Genomic DNA, 21072 nt, shown 5'->3' with positions numbered 1-21072 from the left:
TTTAAAGCCAAGAAATGAGACACTGGAATGGTATTTTATGTAGTAGATTGAAAAGTTTTCCTCTATACCTCATAAATGTCAGGATAGCTACGAAAAGCTGACAATTATGTGGAATAAAAAGAATAATACCATACTTAGAAGGGAAATCCTTGCTGATTTAAGAAAAGTAATTAAATTCATATTGTTTCCTCCACCTGAATAATACAACTAAAGCATGTTTATTTAAACAATAAACAGTTTTGTACACGGCATACAAGTGACACAAAAATCGTGAAAGTGATATTTTCATGCTCCCACTACACATCCTGAGCCTTTTAAAATTACATTTGTTTTTTTAAGTCAAAGGGAAAGCATCACATTTCATTAAATATTTCATAAATGTTCCTGGCAAGTGCACTATGTTTTGAGTAGAACTGGCTCCTGTATAAAATACTGCAGACTAACTTACTCTCTTATGATTGACAGTAGAACGAGATAGTAACAATGATAATGGAAACAAATTGAATGACTTAGACAGAATATAGGGAGTGTAAAGTTAATGCCATAAACCAGAGTGATTTTTGGAATGTGGCCCAATATAAAAGTTGGCTCGAAGCCGTCAATTTTTGATGAATTATTGTGTATAAGAAATCTTTATTACCCCATGGAAAAGTTGCAACGTTGATCAACCCTGACTGGTTTCTTTTTATTGCTTTCTCAATCAGTATCGAAAGTTTACCAGAGAATAAATATCACTCGTTCTAACTTTTCCTTTAGGAATTAAAGGTGTGACTTTACAAATTCACTCTCTGGCATGGAGCGTTTCCCAGAATATTAATGGATGGAAAATTTTAGGATGGGGTGACTGAATTTCTCATATGTATTTTGGCAAATTCCTAAAGTACCCCATAAAACGTAATCATTGTCATTAATCCCCTCCATTCAAAATAAAATTACTGTTTCTGTAATAAGGGTTTTCTTTATTTTAGCAGATAATGAAAAAATCTTTTATAAGTCTTGTTAGCATAATATTTATGAACTATTAAAGATGCAAAACCCCCAAGGTTAATTAGTAACATAGCAGAATGGTTTACATGTTCTCTATTTGACTGCTGTTAGTTGTTGCCAACCAAGTAGCTCCAAATATTTCAATTTGTACAGCAACCAATATATAAAAGCAAAAGCAGCATATCTTTTTTTCCCCTGTTCACTAGACTACCTACAGTAGGAAATTCAACAAATGCAAGCAAATATTTTATTAATGCAGCTCAGACAAAAAGGTACCCAAAATACAATTAAATTCAATGAGGGTATAATTAAAAAGTAATAGAGCAGACAAAACAATTTCTGCGTGATGGTATCAGTGAGGATTGGACAGGAAGATGAACTCAAACTATGTTGTGAGAGAGGAAAATTACAGATTGAACAATTTCAGAAACAAAATTAAGTGTCTGAAAATATCTCAAAATGACTTTGGATTTTGTTTATTGTCACGTGTACCGCGGTACAGTAAAAAGTATTTTCTGCGAGCAGCTCAACAGATCATTAAGACTTCAGTGCTCTGTTCCAATTTCCATAGTTTGCCCACCACTTTGCTCATTTCTGCATAATCTCCCAATTTTTAACTTTCATTTAGCTGTGAGCAGCTCAACAGATCGTTAAGTACATGAAAATAAAATAAAATAAAAGAAATACATAATAGGGCAACACAATGTACACAATGTAACAACATAAACACCGGCATTGGGTGAAACACACAGAGGTGTAGTGTCAATCGGGTCAGTTCATAAGAGGGTCGTTTAGGAGTCTGGTAACAGCGGGGAAGAAGCTGTTTTTCAGCTTGTTCGTGCATGTTCTCAGACTTTTGGATCGCCTGCCCGATGGAAGAAGTTGGAAGAGTGAGTAAGCCGGGTGGGAGGGGTCTTTGAGGATGTTGTGATGGTGGAGAGGCAGGACTCCCTCTTCCTCAGAGTGGGCAGGAGGCTACCGCCCGTCGATGTTAACTGGGCCTGGGTGGAAGTGGCAAAGGCAGCAAGCACAGTGGGCCTCACCAGCACCACGGGTATACGGTGCCGCAAAAAGATGAACAACCTCATTAGATTAGCTCGAATGAGTCACCACCTCTGCGCCTGTGGGATCACTCGCACAATCGCCACATCCTAAAGGCTAATCAAAACCCATCTGTCGGCAACCTCCTTACAACTCACCCTGCACCGAACCTCAACAGCTGTATTGTCCTCTTTGGCAATGTGGCTTCCACACACAGGCCACCAGTTAGAGATCCACGTGTAACCCGTGTCCAAGTGTCTCACAATGTCCATTTCCTGTCCCCCAGGAGAAGATGGTCCATAACTGCCAAGAGTGGAAGGGGACGCTGGATGATGAAGTTATCCGGGGAGTTGGGAGAGAGGGCTATCCCCCAGGCAGAGGTCGCATTGGTCAACCGTGAGACATAATGCATAGTGATGACCCTAGCTTGCCACCCTCACATTAATTCTGTCTACACCTCCCGTTACCTCAGGAAGGCAGACAGCATTATCAGAGAACCCTCCCACCCAGGCTTTGCCTTCTTCCAGACCCTTCCATCAGGCAGAGGACCAGCACATCCAGACATAGTTTTGTAAGGGCCACGAAGAAACCAGCACGAGTTTTAAGGATACAAAGTAATAACATTTATTTACTATAACATAGATACATAACAGTAGCAGTAACTTCCCTTGCTACATACTCCTTCCTGCTGGTTCCTGAACTGGCCAGCTTTATTTATACTAGGAGTTTACTAGTGGTTTCTCCGCCCCCCTCGTTGGGGAAGCTCATACTCCCACAGGATTGTGGGATAGTCATTAGTCCCCAGCCAATGGTAATTAGGCAGGTTATAACATCCCTCCCCCCCCCCAAAGTCCAAGAAATCCACCGAAGACCCAGGCGAAGGAGGGCGTCGGACTCGTTTGGCCGTAGGCCGGACACCATTTGCACGCGGCGCTGGATCAGGCGGCGTGTAACGAGACGGAGACTGGCGCTTCCGTGATGAACGGCGCAACGGTTGTACATCCACGGCCCGTGGACCCGAGGATTCCCCCTCTGATGCATCCTGTGTCTCCATCTCGGAGTCAGAGTCTGCTGCCTCCGTCATGTCAGCGTCTCTATCTCCATTCGGTCCCGTAACGACCTGCGCAGGCTTCGAGTGAGGCACCAGTGGAAGATTATGAGGACTACCTTCCCTTGTCTCTGGTCTCTGCGGCTGTAGAAATGAGCTCCGGGGGCGGGGAATCTTTTGAGGGGATAGTCTTCTGGACCGAACGTGGTCCACATGTTTTTGCTGGAGACGACCCTGGGCTTGCACTTGGTAAGATATTGGGCCCGTTTGGCGAAAGATTACACCAGGAACCCATTGGGCACCACCAGCAAAATTCCGAACGAACACTGGGTCACCGGGCGCAAACTGCCGAATCGGCCGATGCCGAGAAAATCCCTGTCCCTGCCGTTCTTGTGTGCGGCGTACTTTTGCGCCAATGTCCGGGAAAACCATACTAAGGCGGGTGCAAGTCTGCGGCCCATCAGGAGTTCTGCGGGAGCTACCCCAGTCACTGCATGGGGGGTGGTCCTATACGTAAACAAAAAGCGAGCCAGTCTCGTGTCCATTGATCTGGAAGACTGCTTCTTTAGGCATCTTTTGAATGTCTGCACTGCGCGCTCTGCCAACCCATTTGAAGCCGGGTGGTAAGGGGCAGTGCGGATATGGCGGATGCCGTTCATCTTCGTGAACCTTGCAAACTCCTCACTCGTGAATGGAGTGCAGTTATCCGTGACCAGCACCTCGGGGAGGCCATGCGTACTAAACGATAAACGCATCTTTTCAATTGTTGCGCAGGACGTTGACCCCTGCATCTTATGCACCTCTAGCCATTTGGACTGGGCGTCAATTAGTAGAAGGAACATGGATCCTTGAAAAGGGCCTGCGAAATCTGCATGCAAGCGTGCCCAAGGCCGCCCTGGCCATTCCCAGTGATGTAGGGGCGCGGCCGGCGGAAGCTTCTGATGCTCCTAGCAAATGGAGCAATTTTGGGCCACCTTCTCAATGTCAGTGTCGAGGCCTGGCCACCAGACATAACTCCGGGCCAACATTTTCATTTTGGTCACGCCTGGATGCCCATTGTGCAAGTCTGTTAGTATCAGCTCCTGGCCTTTTTCTGGGACAATCACACGCGTCCCCACAACGCTGAATTCTGACAGCTTGGAGGAAAATGCCCGCAACTCGCCTGGGAGCTGTCTATGCTGCCCACCATACAGGACTATGTGCCGAACCTTTGACAGGACTGGCTCCGTCTGGGTCCACTCACGGATCTGTGATGCTGTGACAGGCAAGGTGTCCATAAAATTTAGGTTTGCAACCACCTCAACGGTTGTGGGGGTCGACATGGGGCCGGTCGATAAAGGCAATCGGCTCAGTGCGTCGGCATTTGCTATCTGCGTACCTGGTTTGTGCTCCAGAGAATACTCGTATGCAGCAAGCAACAAAGCCCAGCGCTGGATCCGTGCAGAATCAATGGGCGGTATTGGCTTATCCTCTCTGAAAAGTCCCAGCAGAGGTTTATGATCAGTCACGATAGTGAAATGGCGGCCATACACGTACTGGTGGAAGCGTTTCACCGCAAAGACCACTGCCAGGCCCTCCTTCTCGATCTGCGTGTACTTTTTCTCCACTGCAGTCAATGTGCGGGAGGCGAAAGCTATCGGTCGCTCGGCCCCGTTCTCCATCTTGTGGGACAGGACGGCCCCAATACCATACGGGGATGCATCACATGTGACGAGCAAAGGCTTTCCAGGATCATAGTGGGTTAGTAACCCAGACGACGACAATTGTTGCTTTAGCCGCCGGAAAGCGGTTTCTTGCGGCTGACCCCAAACCCAGGTGTGATTTTTCTTTCGCAGAAGGTGCAAAGGGGCCAGCGTAGTTGCCAGGTTGGGAAGGAACTTACCGTAATAGTTTACGAGACCGAGAAAAGAACGAAGATGCGAAGTGTCAGTCGGGGCGGGGGCATGTTGAATTGCACGCACCTTCTCTGCGTCGGGGTGCAGACCTTCGCGGTCCACCCGATAACCTAGGTAGACTACTTCCTTTGCCTGAAATACGCACTTTGTGCGACGTAAACGGACTCCAGCCTCCGAAAGGCGTCTAAGGACAGCCTCCAGATTTTCCAAATGTTCCTGCTCCGACGTCCCGGTAATCAAAACGTCATCTAGGTAGACAGCCACACGTGGTAAACCTCTCAAAATGCCCTCCATAACATGTTGAAAAATTGCGCAGGCAGAGGATACTCCAAAGGGCAACCGTGTATATTCATACAGGCCCCGGTGTGTATTAATCGTTACATATGGTCGGGAGGCAGGGTCCAGCTCCAACTGCAGGTAGGCGTGACTCATATCTAATTTTGTGAACGCGAATCCACCAGCAAGTTTCGCGTAGAGATCCTCTGTGCGAGGCATTGGATATCGGTCGAGTCGGGAAACCGTATTCACTGTAAGTTTATAGTCGCCACACAAGCGAACTGTGGCATCTGGCTTCATTACAGGTACAATTGGTGCTGCCCAGTCAGCAAAACGGACGGGCCTGATAATACCCAAACTCTCCAAACGAGTGAGCTCCCCTTCTACCTTCTCGAGCAAGGCGTAAGGCACTGGGCGCGCCCGGAAATTGCGCGGCGTGGCTCCTGGTTCAACTTGGGTACGGGCTACGGCCCCTTTTATTTTCCCCAAACCAGGCTGGAATACCTCTGGGTATCGTCCTAGCACCTCAGTCAACCCTTCAGAAACTGTTTGGAGGATGTGCTGCCATTGCAACCGCAAATGGCGCAATCAGTCCTGACCCAACAGGCTGGGCCCATGGTCGCGCACCACGATAAGTGGGAAACGCCCCTCCTGGCGTTCATAGACAACAGGGGTCATTGTTGTTACTGCAATGTCCAGTGGTTCCCCCGTGTAGGTGGCCAACCTGGCCTGTGAGTCGGTTAATGCAAGGGTCTGTATACCCTGCTTGATGCGGTCGAATGTCCTCTGGGCGATCACGGAGACCGCTGCGCCAGTATCCAACTCCATCTCAAGCGGGTGGCCATTGACCCGTACTGTCACCTTAATGGGGGCCACACAGGGAGCTGCCACACAATGCAGCTGTAGGCAGTCGTCCTCCGTCTCCACGTCCTCAGGAGTAGTCGCCGCAGGTTCATCCACATGGAAGTTACGGCCCATGGGCTGGTCCCAGTTTCGGTCGGAACGACGGTGCCTCTGGCGTCCCCAGGACCGCCGTCCGCGACGGGGTCGGCGCCTACAAGTCTGACACGGACATGGCTCCTCATCCATTGGCTCTGGAGAAGGCTCCCTTCGGGGAGGAATGTCCGACGGCCACTGGCGTCGGTCCGGACGTTGCCTCGCCCAAGGTACCGCAGGAGTGCGGGTGGGATGTTTTCGGACAGAAGGGGTTACGCCCTAAGGCATGCACTTCCATTCCCTGTAGCTCCTGTACTCCTCGCTCTGCGCTCTCTCGGGACAATACTATTTGAATGGCCTGTTGAAATGTCAATGTTGGCTCCGCTAACAACTTTCTCTGGGTGGCCGCATTGTTAATACCGCAAACCAAACGGTCGCGTAACATTTCTGACAAGGTCTCACCATAGTCACAGTACTCCGCAATCCTGCGTAGCCTGGATAGAAAATCGGCAAGGGATTCTCCAGGGGTCCTCTCAGCGGTATTAAACTGGTAACGCTGGACTATCGTGGACGGGGTTGGGTTAAAATGTTGCCCCACTATATTCACAAGTTCATCAAACGTTTTGGTGTCCGGCGCAGCTGGGTACGTAAGGCTCCTAATCATCCCAAACGTATGCGGGCCGCAGGCGGTGAGCAATATGACCACCTGGCGTTCGATTTCGGTGATATTGTTTGCCCGGAAATAGTAACGCATCCGTTGTGTGTACTGGTTCCAGCTTTCCAGCGCAGCATCAAAAACATCCAAACATCCATACAGAGGCATGGTATAATAGAAAACAACTTCCAACCTGTATCCAACAAAAATCCAGGGAGGTGGCTTCAGCAGTGTAGACAGCTATTCACTTTTACCTTCGTCGCCAGTTTTGTAAGGGCCACGAAGAATCCAGCACGAGTTTTAAGGATACAAAGTAATAACATTTATTTACTATAACATATATACATAACTGTAGCAGTAACTTCCCTTGCTACATACTTCTTCCTGCTGGTTCCTGAACTGGCCAGCTTTATTTATACTAGGAGTTTACTAGTGGTTTCTCAGCCCCCCTCATTGGGGAAGCTCATACTCCCACAGGATTGTGGGATAGTCATTAGTCCCCAGCCAATGGTAATTAGGCAGGTTATAACACATAGGAACAGATTCTTCCCCACAGCTACTGGACACCTCAATGACTCTGCCTCGGACTGATCTGTATCCTGTAAGAACACTATTCACGACGCCCTATGCTGCTCTTGCTCATCTATTTGCTTTGTTTGTCCCCTTGTTCCACACTGTAACCAATCACTGTTTGTCAATGTACCATTTGTCAATGTACTCTGTCTATTATTCTTTTTTTGTGTACTATGTGCGTACTGTGTACGTTCCCTTGGCAGCAGAAAAATACTCTTCACTGTACTTCAGCACGTGACAATAAATCAAATCAAATCAAATATAGCAAGCGAATAACCCCTCTCCCCACACCACTCCTTCCTGAGATCTTACCATGTTTCTTGTCCGTTGTCTTGCACAATCGCATTCTGTCGAGGCCGGCCTGTGCAGGGTAACCCTCCCCCAGCCACAGCAGAAGATCTCAGAGGACCAGTCCGGAGACAACACTGACTTCTCGGCACTGCATTCACCTGGCACCCTTCACCGTTCCAGAGACTACCACCCTCAGTGGATCATATCAGTGATGAGGCTCCTGGGATACTTTCTTGTATGAATGTCACACATGCTGCGCCACATCAGGTGGAGGCAGGAACTCTGGAGGGAGCGGGCAGTCGGAGGGCTGCCCGAACATAGGAATTAATTGTAGTCCAGACAAGTATCATGCTTCTGGAACGATTAATCCTGTCACTGGTGGAGATGCAGATGCAGAGCCAGGGTCTACAGGAGGAGCTGACAGTAACTTTTTGGCACCTACAGGTGCAGTTGGAGGAGTCCAACTGCTTTCAGGTGCAAGAGATCATGTCGACAATGCATGGTACCCAGGCCAACACCAAAAAGATGGCGTCCGCAGTAGAAGCCTTTGGTGAGAAGGTCACAGTCATGGGTCAAGATGTCCAAGGTTTGGGGCACCCTGTACAATCGATGGCTGAGACTCAGGACAGGGGAGCTGTTATAACCTGCCTACTTACGATTGGCTGGGGACTAATGACTATCCCACAATCCTATGGGAGTATGAACTTCCCCAATGAGGGGGGCGGAGAAACTCCTAGTATAAATAAGCTGGCCAGTTCAGGAACCAGCAGGAAGGTGAAGGTAGCAAGGGAAGTTACTGCTACTGTTATGTATATATTATTATAGTAAATAAACGTTATTACTTTGTATCCTTAAAACTCGTGCTGGATTCTTCGTGGCCCTTACAAAACTGGCGACGAAGGTAAAAGTGAATAGCTGTCTACACAGCTGAAGCCACCTCCCTGGATTTTTGTTGGATACAGGTTGGAAGTTGTTTTCTATTATACCATGCCTCTGTACGGACGTTTGGATGTTTTTGATGCTGCGCTGGAAAGCTGGAACCAGTACACACAACGGATGCGTTACTATTTCAGGGCAAACAATATCACTGAAAACGAGCGCCAGGTGGTCATATTGCTCACCGCCTGCGGGCCGCATACGTTTGGGGTGATTAGGAGCCTTACGTACCCAGCTGCGCCGGACACCAAAACGTTTGACGAACTTGTGAATATAGTGGGGCAACACTTTAACCCAACCCCGTCCACGATAGTCCAGCGTTACCGGTTTAATACCGCTGAGAGGACCCCTGGAGAATCCCTTGCCGATTTTTTATCCAGGCTACGCGGGATTGCGGAATACTGTGACTATGGTGAGACCTTGTCAGAAATGTTACGCAACCGTTTGGTTTGCGGTATTAACAATGCAGCAACCCAGAGAAAGTTGTTAGCGGAGCCAACATCGACTTTTCAACAGGCAATACAAATAGTCTTGTCCCGAGAGAGCGCAGGGCGAGGAGTACAGGAGCTACAGGGAATGGAAGTGCATGCCTTGGGGTGCAACCCTTTCTGCCCAAAAACGTCCCCCCGCACTCCTGCGGTACCTTGGGCGAGGCAACGACCGGACCGACGCCAGTGGCCATTCCACCCCGAAGGGAGCCTTCTCCAGAGCCAATGGGTGAGGAGCCATGTCCGTGTCAGACTTGTAGGCGCCGACCCCGTCGCGGACGGCGGTCCTGGGGACGCCAGAGGCGCCGTCGTTCCGACCGAAACTGGGACCAGCCCAGGGGCCGTAACTGGGACCAGCCCAGAGGCCGTACCTTCCATGTGGATGAACCTGCGGCGACCACTCCTGAGGACGTGGAGACGGAGGACGACTGCCTGCAGCAGCATTGTGTGGCAGCTCCCCGTGTGGCCCCCATTAAGGTGACAGTACGGGTCAATGGCCACCCGCTGGAGATGGAGTTGGATACTGGCACAGCGGTCTCCGTGATCGCCCAGAGGACATTCGACCGCATCAAGCAGGGTATACAGACCCTTACATTAACTGACTTACAGGCCAGGTTGGCCACCTACACGGGGGAACCACTGGACATTGCAGGAACTACAATGACACATGTTGTCTATGGACGCCAGGAGGGGCGTTTCCCACTTATCGTAGTGCGTGGCCATGGGCCAAGCTTGTTGGGTCGGGACTGGTTGTGCCATTTGCGGTTGCAATGGCAGCACATCCTCCAAACAGTTTCTGGAGGGTTGACTGAGGTGCTAGGACGATACCCAGAGGTATTCCAGCCTGGTTTGGGGAAAATAAAAGGGGCCGTAGCCCGTATCCAAGTTGAACCAGGAGCCACGCCGCGCTATTTCCGGGCGCGCCCAGTGCCTTACGCTTTGCTCGAGAAGGTAGAAGGGGAGCTCACTCGTTTGGAGAGTTTGGGTATTATCAGGCCCGTCCGTTTTGCTGACTGGGCAGCACCAATTGTACCAGTAATGAAGCCAGATGCCACAGTTCGCTTGTGTGGCGACTATAAACTTACAGTGAATACAGTTTCCCGACTCGACCGATACCCAATGCCTCGCATAGAGGATCTCTACGCGAAACTTGCAGGTGGACTCTCATTCACAAAATTAGATATGAGTCACGCCTACCTGCAGTTGGAGCTGGACCCTGCCTCCCGACCATATGTAACAATTAACACACACCAGGGCCTGTATGAATATACATGGTTGCCCTTTGGAATATCCTCTGCCTGCACAATTTTTCAACGTGTTATGGAGGGCATTTTGAGAGGTTACCACGTGTGGCTGTCTACCTAGATGACGTGTTGATTACAGGGACGTCGGAGCATGAGCATTTGGAAAATCTGGAGGCTGTCCTTAGACGCCTTTCGGAGGCTGGAGTCCGTTTACGTCACACAAAGTGCGCATCTCAGGCAAAATAAGTAGTCTACCTAGGTTATCGGGTGGACCGCGAGGGTCTGCACCCCGTCGCAGAGAAGGTGCGTGCAATTCAACATGCCCCCACCCCCACTGACACTTCGCATCTTCGTTCTTTTCTCGGTCTCGTAAACTATTACGGGAAGTTCCTCCCCAATCTGGCAACTACGCTGGCCCCCTTACACCTGCTGCTAAAGAAAAATCACACCTGGGTTTGGGGTCAGCCGCAATTGTCGTCGTCTGGGTTACTAACCCACTATGATCCGGGAAAGACTTTGCTCGTCACATGTGATGCATCCCCGTATGGTATTGGGGCCGTCCTGTCCCACAAGATGGAGAACGGGGCCGAGCGACCGATAGCTTTCGCCTCCCGCACATTGACTGCAGCGGAGAAAAAGTACGCGCAGATCGAGAAGGAGGGCCTGGCAGTGGTTTTCGCGGTGAAACGCTTCCACCAGTATGTGTACGGCCGCCATTTCACTATCGTGACTGATCATAAGCCCCTGCTGGGACTCTTCAGAGAGGATAAGCCAATACCACCCATTGCTTCTGCACGGATCCAGCGCTGGACTTTGTTGCTTGCTGCATATGAGTATTCTCTGGAGCACAAACCAGGTACGCAGATAGCAAATGCCGACGCACTGAGCCGATTGCCTTTATCGACCGGCCCCATGTCGACCCCCACGACCGGTGAGGTGGTTGCAACCCTAAATTTTATGGACACCTTGCCTGTCACGGCATCACAGATCCGTGAGTGGACCCAGGCGGAGCCAGTCTTGTCAAAGGTTCGGCACATAGTCCTGTATGGTGGGCAGCATAGACAGTACCCAGGCGAGTTGCGGGCATTTTCCTCCAAGCTGTCAGAGTTCAGCGTGGAAGACGGCATCCTCTTATGGGGACGCGTGTGATTGTCCCGGAAAAAGGCCAGGAGCTGATATTAACAGACTTGCACAATGGGCATCCGGGCGTGACCAAGTTGAAAATGTTGGCCCGGAGTTATGTCTGGTGGCCAGGCCTCGACACCGACATTGAGAAGGTGGCCCAAAACTGCTCCATTTGCCAGGAGCATCAGAAGCTTCCGCCGGCCGCGCCCCTACATCACTGGGAATGGCCAGGGCGTCCTTGGGCACGCTTACATGCAGATTTCGCAGGCCTTTTTCAGGGATCCATGTTCCTTCTACCAATTGACGCCCAGTCCAAATGGCTGGAGGTGCATAAGGTGCAGGGGACAACGTCCTGCGCAACAATTGAAAAGATGCGTTTATCATTTAGTATGCATGGCCTCCCCGAGGTGCTGGTCACGGATAATGGCACTCCATTCACGAGTGAGGAGTTTGCTAGGCTTACAAAGATGAACGGCATCCGCCATATCCGCATTGCCCCTTACCACCCGGCTTCAAATGGGTTGGCAGAGCGTGCAGTGCAAACATTGAAAAGAGGCCTAAAGAAGCAGTCTTCCGGATCAATGGACACGAGACTGGCTCGCTTTTTGTTTACGTACAGGACCACCCCCCATGCAGTGACTGGGGTAGCTCCCGCAGAACTCCTAATGGGCCGAAGACTTCGCACCCGCCTTAGTATGGTCTTCCCGGAAATTGGCGCAAAAGTACGCCGCACACAAGAACGGCAGGGACAGGGATTGTCTCGGCATCGTCCAATTCGACAGTTTGCGCCCGGTGACCCAGTATTCGTGCGGAATTTTGCTGGTGGGTTCCTGGTGTAATCTTTCGCCAAATGGGCCCTATATCTTACCAAGTGCAAGTCCAGGGTCGTCTCCAGCGAAAACACGTAGACCACGCCCGGTCCAGAAGATCATCCCCTCAAAAGATTCCCCGCCCCCGGAGCTCATTTCAACAGCCGCAAAGACCAGAGACAAGGGAAGGTAGTCATCAAAATCTTCCACTGGTGCCTCACTCGAAGCCTGCGCAGGTCGTTACGGGACCGAATGGAGATAGAGACGCTGACATGACGGAGGCAGCAGACTCTGACTCCGAGATGGAGACACAGGATGCATCAGAGGGGGAGTCCTCGGGTCCACAGGCCGTGGATGTACAACCGCGCCGTTCATCACGGAAGCGCCGGTCTCCGTCTCGTTACACGCCGCCTGATCCAGCGCCGCGTGCAAATGGCGTCCGGCCTGCGGCCAAACGAGTTTGGCGCCTTCCTTCGCTAGGGTCTTCGGTGGATTCCTTGGACTTTGGGGGGGGGGGAGGGATGTTATAACCTGCCTACATACGATTGGCTGGGGACTAATGACTATCCCACAATCCTATGGGAGTATGAACTTCCCCAATGAGGGGGGCGGAGAAACTCCTAGTATAAATAAGCTGGCCAGTTCAGGAACCAGCAGGAAGGTGAAGGTAGCAAGGGAAGTTACTGTTACTGTTATGTATATATTATTATAGTAAATAAACGTTATTACTTTGTATCCTTAAAACTCGTGCTGGATTCTTCGTGGCCCTTACAAAAGGAGCCCAGTCACATGCAGCCATGCACTGGGGACACATGGACTTTGCTGCGGCACTCCAGAGCTTGGCCCATCACAAAGTGTCATGGCTGAGGGTGTCAAGAGCATTGCCTGAGCGCTGGTGATCTGTGCCAGTCGCAGTTGGATATGCTGCACTCACTGAGGGATGTGTCCAGGTCACTGTGCTTCATGGTGGAGGGCATGGAGACCCTGCTTAAGACAAGAGCGGGACTGGCAACACCAGGTGATGGATGCAGCCTCTGAATCTCATTCCGGCTTCATTCTCTGTCCCAAGGAGTAGCCCAAGGAGCACCCAGAGGGAGTGATTGGGCCCCTGCCGGTGCCCCGCACAGGGGAGGTACTGGAACACCCTAGCACTTCTGAATCCCTCCCACTTAAACTGGCACATTTGATGGACATGGGGCAGAACACAGTGGCACCTCGTCACCTGTGACACCCAAAAGAGGGATGGGCCCCTCCAGGCACCGGCCCTCCAGAGGATAGCCGCCAAAGGCACCTCAGGTCACAGGGCGAGAAGCGCAGCAGGCTGCCTCCATGTCTAATGAAGAGGTTGAGAGTGAGAGTGAGAGTGAGAGAAAGAGAGAGAGAGAGAGAGGTTTGTGGCGTGGGTGTTGGAGGATTGCACATTCCACCTGGGGTCTGACGTTCCACCTGGGGTCACTGCCAGGAAACAGGGCCAGTATGTAAGGGTGCTCGCCATCCCCCATTATCGCAACCATCCCCCACAAGCACATCCCTCCACCCATCCAGAAGGGGCAGGATTCTCTGAGCCCACGCCATTTCAGAGAATCGAGGGCGTGGGAAATTTCCACCATGCCGCGATTCTCCAGCGACCGAAGAATCGGTGGCAATCAGGGGTTGCTGAAATTGGCCCCCGCGGCGAATCTCCGTGGGCAACCGGCCGAACTCCCGCCGAGTGCCGCCGGCGTGGTTCCAACCTGGTACCACCCGGCGGGAGGTCGGACCCACGGCCGCGGTGGATGTCCTGGTGGGGGTCCATGCATGGTGGGAGTCCATGGTGATCTGACTCCGGGGGGGGCCTCCACAGGGTCCAGGCTCGCGATCGGGGCTTCCGATCGATGGGCGGCCGCGATCTGGAGGGGGCCTACCTCCTTCCGTGAGGCCTGCTGTAAGCTCCCCGACATGTTGCTCTGCGCCAGCGTAGAGACGGCAACCATGCACATGTGCCGGCGTGGAGACGGCCGTCATGCGCATGCGCGGACCCGCGCCGGCTATGCAGGGCCGCCCTATCGGCGCCGGAGCAGCGCGCAGCACTCCGCCGCAGTGCTAGCCCCCCTTAATACCGGTGAATTGCTGGACCAGGCCCATTGACGCCAGCGTACACCACTCCAGTGATTTCGCCAGCGTCAACACTTGGCCGGGTTTTCGGAGAATCACAGTCATAATGTACACGTGAAATGGAAAGGCCAGCAGCCATGCAGGGATGACCCGGAATGCGATCCCGAAGGCAGGAGTCAGACTTTGTCAAACAACGAAGAGCACCAGAGCTCATCTCACAGCGAGTCGTCATCATCCTCTGTCCCATGCATAAGAACCACTGAGACTGCCAACCCAGGGCCCACAACCTGTAGTGATGCCGATAGGACCATTGGAGGGTGGGGGAGCTGGGGTGAGGGGAGGAGGGACAGTGGAGATGTGAGTGGCTATGAGGGAGCATTTAGGGGTGGGACACGGGACAGGTCCACTAGTTGGTGAACCTGGAGGGGATAAGGTTGTTCTGTGTGCGGCTGCCCTGGCGCACATGTCTGGTGGCCTCCTGTGCCTGCTTGGGCCCCATGCCCATCGTCCTGGCCATCATCCACATCCTCAATGTTGGATGAGGCCTGGCATTCTTCCTCCTCCAGCATGCTGCCCCTCTGCTGCATGATGTTATGCAGGACGCAGCAGGCTACCACGATCTGCGAGACCCTCCTCGGGGTATATTGGAGAGCACCACCAGACTGGTCCAGGCATCTGACCCGCATCGTCAGGAGTCTGATACACCACTCAATGATGCTCTTGGTTGCTGTATGGGTAACGTTATAGTTTTACTCCGCCTCGGTCTGGGGCCTCTGGACACGCGCCATTAGCCAAGACCTGAGCGAATAATCCTCGTCGCCCAGCAGCCAAACGCTCACCTGAGGCAGCGCCTCGAAGGTGCCGGGAACCAACTCGTGCAGCAGGATGTAGGTATTGTGCGCACTGCCTGGGTATCGAGCGCAGACGTGCATGATGTACAGCTGGTGATCGCACACAAACTGTACGTTCAGGGAGTGGAAGCCTTTCCCAATGGTGAAGGGCACCTGCGCCTCATGAGCCGGTGCCTGTAGTGGGACATGTGTCCCATCTATCTCCTGAACCTGGGGCATGCCGGTGATGGCCAATCCCACTGCCGGGCATCCTGGTGGGCTTGGTCCTGACTGAAATTTATGTAGTCTGCTGCCCAGGCATATGGGGCATTTGTAACGGCACGGGTGTACCTGTGTGCAGATGGTATCCCAGAGAGGATATCCCAGAGAGTTCCAGGTGTGCCATCATCAGCGCTTGGAAATATCCCAAGGCAAAAAGGTTCAGGGTGACAATCACCTTGATTGGGAGCGGATGTCCTCCTCCATATCCCAGTGCTTCCAGGTGTGCCAGCATCTGGCACAGATGTTGCACTCCCTCCCTGGTTAGCCAACGTCTTCGGCGACAGGCATGGTCCGGTAGATCCTCGAAGGACAGGTGCCGGAGGTATAAACGTGGCCTGGTGTGGCTCTCCTTTGCAGCTCCCCTTGGTCTGATGGCCGACCCGCTCTCCATCCTCACCAGCTGGCTCCTGTTCCTCTGGGGCAAGCTCATGTTGTGCAGGGTCCTCCCTGAGCAGCACCTGTGCCTGCAGTCTCTGTGCATCCACAACGCCAGCTGCGGTTAGGGACATAGCGAGCATTCCTGGCTTTACTCGAAATTCATTCTCTGCAGTGGGGGGTAAAAAAGAAGAAATGTTCGCAATAGAAGTACGCCTTGCCCATCCAATTCCATCAAGCTAAACAGTGACACTAAGTTGCACTTCTGCTCCACCCCCCATTCCCCACCCCCCTCAAATCCACCCCTCAGCCGTCCCCCTGATACATTGCCTTCCACGCTGCAGCCCTGGCCCATTCAGTAAGTGTCACTGGGGAGCCTCTACCCTCACCCCCGGTTTGCACAAACCAGTGTCAGTGGTAGATTCTGCGGCTCCTGTTGTGTCTCCCAGTAGCCTCTAAGCATGGAGGCAGTTAGTGGCACACTGTTACCCACCCCACCACACAACCAGGTACCACCCTCCTGGAGGGGGACACAGAGTGTCACTGGTGGGCCTCTGCCTTGAGATGGGTAGTCTGCCAGGGAGGGTGCCAAACGCCACGTGCATGTATACTTTGGGTTAGCTCTGCTATTGTTTTAATTCCCCTGCAGTGGGGCAGTGCTTCTGTTTAGTGACTGAGGAGAGCCAGCACCTGGTGGGCCACTGACTGAGCGTGGCAACGCTCATCCCAGTGATGGATCAGCTGGGGTCTGAGGGTTTCCAGAGGGACTGTCTGGGTGGGCCACGAAATGACCAGTGGTTCTGTGAACATTTACAGGGCACAGTGAACAGTCAAGGGCCAGTGTGTGATTTTAAAACACACTGCGGCAATGGCAGTGAGGGCCCAACCACCCCGATTCCGAGGGGACATCCCGAATCCAATGATATTCAGCAAGTCGCTCCCCGCTAACCCCCCGGCCCTGGCAGCCACCTCCCAGCATGTGCAACGGTTTTTAACAATTTTAGGGCTGATTTAGCACAGTTGGCTAAGACAGCTGGCTTGTAATGCAGAACAAAGCCAGCAGCACGGGTTCAATTCCCATACCGACCTCCCCGAACAAGCGCCGGAATGTGGCGACTAGGGGCTTTTCACAGTAACTTCATTGAATTTGTGACAATAAGCGATTATTATTATTACAAACTTTTCTTTCCTCCTCTCTCTCCCGCAGCAGCCACGGCACCCAGTCCCCGTTTGTAAATATTTGTAGCAAACCACAGATAGACAAAGACATGGACACACCGATGGGAGTTTTGCCAGAGAGGGGCGGAGCATCACAGATCAGACTGTTTCAAACTGGTAATGATATGTTAACACATGCAAGTGCCGGTTGTCATGATATTCAAACACACACATCATGATAGACACACCAACAGACAAATCAGAACACAACACCACAACCAATGACAGAAAGATATAAAAGCACAGACACGACCCCCGGTGGTCAGTATTAGCTGCAGAGGAGGACCAGGACAGATCTGCTACCAAACACACTCAGGGAGACATCACGTGCAGAGTATCCAGAACGAACTGTATTATAAGAGTTAAAATAAAATAGAGTTGTACCACATACAACTGTGTTGGCTCATCTGTGCACCAGATCACCCAACACCACATGGTACAGGAGTGGATCGATACCTGCCGGCATACCTCAGTGTACAGAGACAACCAGCAGTGCCCAGGCAAAATGATAGAGCTCCCGGTTCCGCAGCCGCTCCAGTGCTACGGCGATCTCCGCGAAAACTGGCGGCGATTCCGGCAATGGTTCGAATTGTTCCTGGTGGCAGCTGAACTCCAAGACCTGGATGATAGCGAAAAAATTGAATTTCTCCTCACCATCGCCGGTGCAAGGGCAAGAGAAATATTCACAAGGTTCAGGTTCTTCAGGAGGCAGCAAAGGTACGATTACCAGGCAGTCCTGGACAAATTCTCCAAGTACTGTGAAGAAAACGCAATCCAATCGGCAAGTAAAGGTAAGAAAAGCGGCAGTACTCACCTCGTGGCTGGGATCCCGGAGCCCGAATTCCCAGAGGCCGAAATCCCGGGCCTGAGAGAGGGCTGGGTCGAGGTCGGCGGCCATCTTGCTAAAGGTATCACGCTAGCACAGTTGCGCGAGCAGTGCGCATAACTGGAAGTTTCGTTTGCGCATGCGCGAGATGCTGCGCATGCGCGAGATGCTGCGCATGCGTAGTCAAGAAAACGGCCATCGGTAAAGGAACAGCGATCTGAGCATGCGCAGTCGCTTCCTACGTGCTACATACCGAGCGTCAGGATGTCAGAGGCCCCAGACTGCACCAATTTAAAGGGGAAATGTCCCAAATCCAATTTAAAAGGGAAACGTCCCAAATCAAAAAAACAAAAATCTGTTAAAGCTGTAAAACAACCTTCCCTCACCTGGAATGACAGCACATTGCCGCAAATTGACCCAGGAGATGAATTTGACCTCCGAAGAACCCTCCGACAAGCAGTTACCTACGCACAAGCCGATGATTCCGACCTCGAATACTTCGATGACGATCTTTACAGTGTTTCCGGACCTCGCGAGCCCAATGATAGCTCCGTGGTCCTATACGACTATGACTCGGACGAACCTTTCGTGTTGCTCATTGGCGGCCCCCACATTGAATCCGACGCAGATGCGGATTCATTTTTCGGATTTGAGGATCTTCAATCCAGCAGATATGACGTTCCAACTTATCAGTACCGGATGATGCTGCAGCCTGACATTAACAGACAGGGAGCGGTGCAAGCACACGGAGAGCGCCCTGCTGCCACACAGAGCGTGGTCCACGTCCCGCTCAATGTTCCCGACTCTATGAAAGAAGACATGCAAGACTCCAGAGCGCAGTCCTCGCATGAACCAGAAGTGACTCCAGTGTCACAAGCTTCCACAGCAAGCTCGTGGACAGACTCCACAATTGCAGAAATGCAAGACTCCAGAGCGCAGTCCTTGCACGGACAAGAAGTGACTCCAGTGTCACAAGCCTCCTCAGAGAGCTCGTGGACAGCCTCCACGATAGAAGCAACGCAAGACTCCAATGTGCAGTCCTTGCAGGAACAAGACCATGAGGGTCTAGCAACCTCTCCTGACCAACCAGCGGCAGACGATGCAAGTCTGCCATGCTCACGTGAACAGCAAGAAGGCTATAACAGCCTACCATGCTCCACTACACAGCAGCATGACCATGACGGTCTCTCATGCTACAATGAAGGGCACAGCGCTGAAGACTGTTCAAGCCCAACTGAAGACAAGCCAAAGGAATCGCCTCGTCCAAGCCCGAAGAAAAAAGGTTTATGCGCTGACCTTCAGGATCATTATAGCCGAACAGAGATTAATAATGCTGCACGGCCACAGAAGGATGCTGAGGATTTTCTAACGAAATTAATTGAATGTTTAACTTGCAAGGAGCAGACTGAGAATTGCCAGTGTTTTAGTACGGATCGAAAAAATGGACAAGACATTGATCCTCAGGTAATGGAAATAACACAACCTGAATCATATCTACAGCAGGGACAAATGTCTCCCTTCAACACAACGCCGCAAAATCCCAACTTCGGAGACCAGCAGTTAGTCAGTAATGACTCTTCAAACCTTGAGGGGAACATTAATTGCATTGAACCTATACACACTCCACTGATAAATGAGCAGAACATTGGAGCAAGAATCCTGAGGACACCGACATCAAGTAGCCAGATAACGAATTTAAAACCCACAGCAGTTTCAAGTGGACCAAGTGTGCTTTCCACTAATGGTGAAGATGCAGATAAGGTCGACCCGATTATCCATTGTACCACACTAACCCCAGTGATTAAGCAGTTATGTATGGGGAGTATAATGTGGGCAATTGAGAACAGTAAAAGAGAGACTGTGACCATGCCAGTCCCAGCAAAATCAGACCCAGAGACCATGAAGGCATGTACATTAGACAAAGATACATATGAGGTACCTGAGAAGAAAAGTGAAACGGAATGTTCTTTGGAAAATAGTACAATGTCGATAGAAACATTGGATCCTATATTCGAGACCATACATATGGGAGAATTTGGGGGTAATAAACAAGGTTTTGCAATGTCTGTGGGAAGATTTAAAATTCCAAATAAGAAAAGCCCAAATGAAGGACAGCGGCAAGACAATGACAGTCCACCGACATGGTGTGCACCACCAGATGAAAACTCTGACAATTTACCCAACCCTAGTGAACAGCAAACTGCTAATGAGGATCTATCCACGGGATGTGAGACGAGTGTCGACAGCATCCCACTTCCCATGCAAAAGGTGCAAGGTGACAGACCTCGCCTAGTGCGTACCGAGGCACTCGACGATCACGGTGGGACCACTGACGACTGCGGTGGCGGCGCACCGCTTCCATCCTCGATGGCTCGACCCTCTCCACTGGTTGGTGCATTCCTGCATGTTCCGACTCCAGAAGTGCAGCTTCAGGGAATCTCGGCTGCCTCCAGTGAACCTGTTGGGACTCCGGACGGGGGGCATCGACGGAAGGCAGACCGGACTCCAGATGGGGAGCAGCCAAGCGCCGACTCTGATTTGCGCACGCCAGACCTTGCTCCGGACGGGCGGTGTCGCGGCCTCGGTGATGGCACGCTCAGGGTGACGGCGGATGCCACGGCGACAGGGAATGGATCGCGTGGCAGTCCCACTGGGTCGGCAGTGGCAACCAGCACCGGCGGTCCAAGATGGACACACCAATTCGCGCCATCGCCAGACGTTGATGCGAGCAACAATTCTCTCTCCAAGGCGACATGCTTCGACGTTTCTCTGCGGAGTCGCCCTTCCGGCACAGCAGGTGGCCGGAACCAGCGTGCACGGTCTCGGCCAACTTCCACATCTGGCTACTTCGATGGCAACGACCCATCGGCTACAAGATGCCGTCCACCACAAACATAAAAAGAAAAAAGACTCCACCTTGTTCCTGGCATGCAGGGCGGATGGATTGGTGCGTAGGCGCAATCAGCGAGCTTTGCGCCGCCTTCCACACTCGCAACTGAACTGTACGCACACGCCGGATCCTCCACTGGTTCCCAAGGATGACTTCGTGGAGATGCCACGGATCATGCCCCTTCCATCGCCACCAGAACCAAACCACAGCCAAGGCACCACTAACAAAGATGTTGAATGTTATATTTGCACGA

At 51.8% G+C, this 21072-nt stretch overlaps 1 protein-coding gene across 6 annotated transcripts in view; it reads right to left on the bottom strand.

Annotated features, from left to right (window-relative positions):
* Positions 1–21072, bottom strand: part of mpp7a (MAGUK p55 scaffold protein 7a) — a 758711-nt gene that overhangs the window by 42779 nt on the left and 694860 nt on the right. For 5 of the 6 annotated variants that reach the window (XM_072508390.1, XM_072508394.1, XM_072508393.1 and 2 more), the window contains one exon: positions 15686–16054. The exons of the other annotated variant lie outside the window; for it this stretch is intronic. In XM_072508390.1, coding sequence (XP_072364491.1) covers positions 15686–16054 — 369 coding nt within the window. The remainder of the gene's footprint in view (positions 1–15685; positions 16055–21072) is intronic. 6 annotated transcript variants of the gene reach the window in all.

The sequence above is a fragment of the Scyliorhinus torazame genome, chromosome 6 (assembly GCF_047496885.1).
Source record: "Scyliorhinus torazame isolate Kashiwa2021f chromosome 6, sScyTor2.1, whole genome shotgun sequence".
NCBI lineage: Eukaryota > Metazoa > Chordata > Chondrichthyes > Carcharhiniformes > Scyliorhinidae > Scyliorhinus > Scyliorhinus torazame.
Note: the sequence above shows the minus strand (reverse complement) of the source record. Positions and strands in the feature narration are given on the sequence as shown.